The sequence below is a fragment of the Eucyclogobius newberryi genome, unplaced genomic scaffold (assembly GCF_026437365.1).
Source record: "Eucyclogobius newberryi isolate DKJ021-1_F unplaced genomic scaffold, fEucNew1.0.hap1 SCAF_783, whole genome shotgun sequence".
Lineage (NCBI taxonomy): Eukaryota > Metazoa > Chordata > Actinopteri > Gobiiformes > Gobiidae > Eucyclogobius > Eucyclogobius newberryi.
Genome location: NW_027316482.1, coordinates 9,414 through 12,500, shown reverse-complemented (window position 1 = coordinate 12,500; position 3,087 = coordinate 9,414). Strand labels below are relative to the sequence as shown.

The following is a 3,087-nucleotide window of genomic DNA, read 5'->3' as shown; positions in this document are numbered from 1 at the left end:
GTAGTAGTAGAAGTAGTAGTAGTAGAAGTAGTAGTAGAAGTAGAAGTAGTAGAAGTAGTAGTAGTAGAAGTAGTAGAAGTAGAAGTAGTAGTAGATTCTTTCCTCATAAACACTTTATAACTTTGTTGTTCTCATCTCACTGTCGTTAGTTTGTGTTTGAGCCGGTTTTATTGAGATTTTTTAGTTCTTATTCATTGTTTTATGTCAGTTCAACTTCTTTTCACTGACAACGGCGATAAAAGAGTTCTTATCCTGATGTTTGCAGTAAAAGTAGCAGTTATACTTCCCTTTATTTACTCCATCATTACTATTCCTCTCGCCGTTTGTCTCATGTCTAAACTTTCCCCCAAAAAACGAACCACAAACTGTGACTTTGTAAAAACTTCACATTGGTTTATTACAAAACTGTACAACATTCAAATATTCAAATATTCACACGACAAAGATATATCAAAAATAGCAGCTTCGAATGTGAGGTATTTACGATCTTCCAGAACGAGACCGTTTGTGTTGCAGCAGCGAGCGATTAGAACGAGTCCAGAGTCCTGACCGCTGCCGAGGGTTTGCCGGTTCGAGTCCCGCCCTCGTCACGCGTTGCCGGGGGAAACGTGGGCCGAAGCCACTTCCTCTTCCGGTTTAAGAACTTCCCCCAAAAGGCTTTTGTTGCACGAACGCGACGTCTTCACAAGAAAAGTCCCCGGAAAACATTGTAAGCGTTTTTAAAGTCACCACGACAAATACAGTTGCTATGGAAACAGAATCACACGAGCCAAAGTCTAGAAAGAGTGAGAACTGTCAGAAATATTCCACACTGACGTCGTCACTCGGCATTTGTGTTTGAAGTCAATTGATTTTTGGCCTTGAACAGGCTCGTCACGTGGTACAGTGTCTGTCACTCAAACTAAAACAACATGTCACGTGATACAAGTCCACTCTGGCTCGCGTGAAACGTCGTAGATCGTGGATGTCGCGCGCGTTTTGGCACTTTTACGCACCGTTTCCATGGCTCCATGGCAACCACCGGGCACAAAGTCTGTTACCGGAGCCGGTTCCTTGTAATAACCGGTGACGTCACTCTGAGTCAGCGGCACAGTCACAGTTTCAGTGAATCACCTTTGAACAAAGACACTCACTTCCGGCGCCACAGAATCATGAGGAAAAGTTGCTTCTTCTTCCTCAAACTTCTTCTTTTAGTCCCGTGTGTCCCCGGGGCTCCGTGTGTCCCCGGGGCTCCGTGTGTCCCCGGGGCTCCTCCGTGCGCTCACACCGGGGCCGGAGCGCGCTCACACCGGGGCGCGTGACCCCTCCGTGTCGGGACGGGTCCGCCTGGCTGGAGGGGACGTGTTTGTAGCTTCTCAGTCACGCGGCGGGACGTGCTCAAAACGCGGGTATGACTCGGTTGAGCGGCAGCGCCGACACGAGCGCGCTCCGGCAGTGCGCGTGGCTCGGACCGTGCGCCGCCGCCGCGTCGTGCCGCTCCTCACCGGGCTCCAGCCTCGCCCTCTTCTCCGGGAGGAAGTCCGGCACCGCGGACACTCTCCCCGGGCGCTTCCTCGGCCGCTTCTTCTCCGCGGGTCTCCGGTTCTCTTTGTCCTCCGCGCCGTTACCGTCCGTGCGCGGTGTCTCCGGCTGTGTCTCCGCGTGTGTCTCCGCGTGTGTCTCCGCGTGTGTCTCCGCGTGTGTCTCCGCTTGTGTCTCCGCTTGTGTCTCCGCCGCGTCCATCGCCTCCATCGCCTCCTCCGTGCTCGGTTGCGCCTCCGCGGCTCTCTCCAGGAGCGCGGCCGTGGAGTGGTAGATGTCCCGGGCGGACTTCATGACCAGGGACACGAGCAGGCTCCGGTGCAGCCGCAGGCCGCCGCGCTGGCTCCGGGACGCGTACAGTTTGCTGATGGACACCGCCAGGACGCGCCGTGCCTCTGCGTTCACCTCCATCTTCACTTCTCGGTCACTTTTGGACGGGGGTTCGGGAACCGCGGTCACGTGTCGGCGCGTGCGGTGTGTCTGCGGTGACGCGCGGTGCGGAATGAGCGCGTCCGGAGCGGCGGGGCGGCGTTTATACGCGCCGTGACGCACGCGCAGGCCACGCCTCCGCCGCGTCAGCGCATGAACCGCGTCGCCTCTGGATCTGATTGATGTGATTATGATTCTGAAAATGTGTCAGAGGAAATATGAGCTCAAACTTCACTAATATAATGTCTAAGTCTGTGATGGAGTTTAATGAAGTATTTGTCATAATCAGTGTTTTATGGATCAAAGGTTTTTCATCAAAGACGGATCAAAATAACTGATGCTAAAAATAAAAAGTCTGAAAATGCTGAGCTCAAACGGACCAAAAAGAACAAACTGTCGTTACACGTTTATGTTTATTTTTGTCACTTTTAATATTCATCAACAGAAATGACCCTTTTCTCCCAGTGACTCTTTTCTGCTTATTACAGATGTTATAGAACAGTAATAACTGCACAAGTGGCAAGAGGCCCCTGGGTCCTTTGTTTACATCTACATGCGCTGGCAGTTTGCATTATAGTGTACTTTATGACATCACATGTACTTTATGACATCACATGTACTTTATGACATCACATGTACTTTATGACATCACATGTGGTTTATGACATCACATGTACTTTATGACATCACATGTACTTTATGACATCACATGTACTTTATGACATCACATGTGCTTTATGACATCACATGTGCTTTATGACATCACATGTGGTTTATGACATCACATGTGCTTATGACATCACATGTGGTTTATGACATCACATGTACTTTATGACATCACATGTACTTTATGACATCACATGTGGTTTATGACATCATATGTACTTTATGACATCACATGTGCTTATGACATCACATGTACTTTATGACATCACATGTGCTTTATGACATCACATGTACTTTATGACATCATATGTACTTTATGACATCACATGTACTTTATGACATCACATGTGGTTTATGACATCACATGTACTTTATGACATCACATGTACTTATGACATCACATGTGCTTTATGACATCACATGTACTTTATGACATCACATGTGCTTATGACATCACATGTGGTTTATGAC

General features: G+C 48.7%; 1 protein-coding gene across 1 annotated transcript; it reads right to left on the bottom strand.

Annotated features, from left to right (window-relative positions):
- Nucleotides 1–381: 381 nt before the first annotated feature.
- LOC140350642 (immediate early response gene 2 protein-like) lies at nucleotides 382–2,014 on the bottom strand. The gene has a single exon (XM_072436203.1). It carries the CDS (start codon nucleotides 1,930–1,932, stop codon nucleotides 1,378–1,380), a length of 555 nt encoding a protein of 184 aa, XP_072292304.1. The 5' UTR covers nucleotides 1,933–2,014; the 3' UTR covers nucleotides 382–1,377.
- Nucleotides 2,015–3,087: the final 1,073 nt, after the last annotated feature.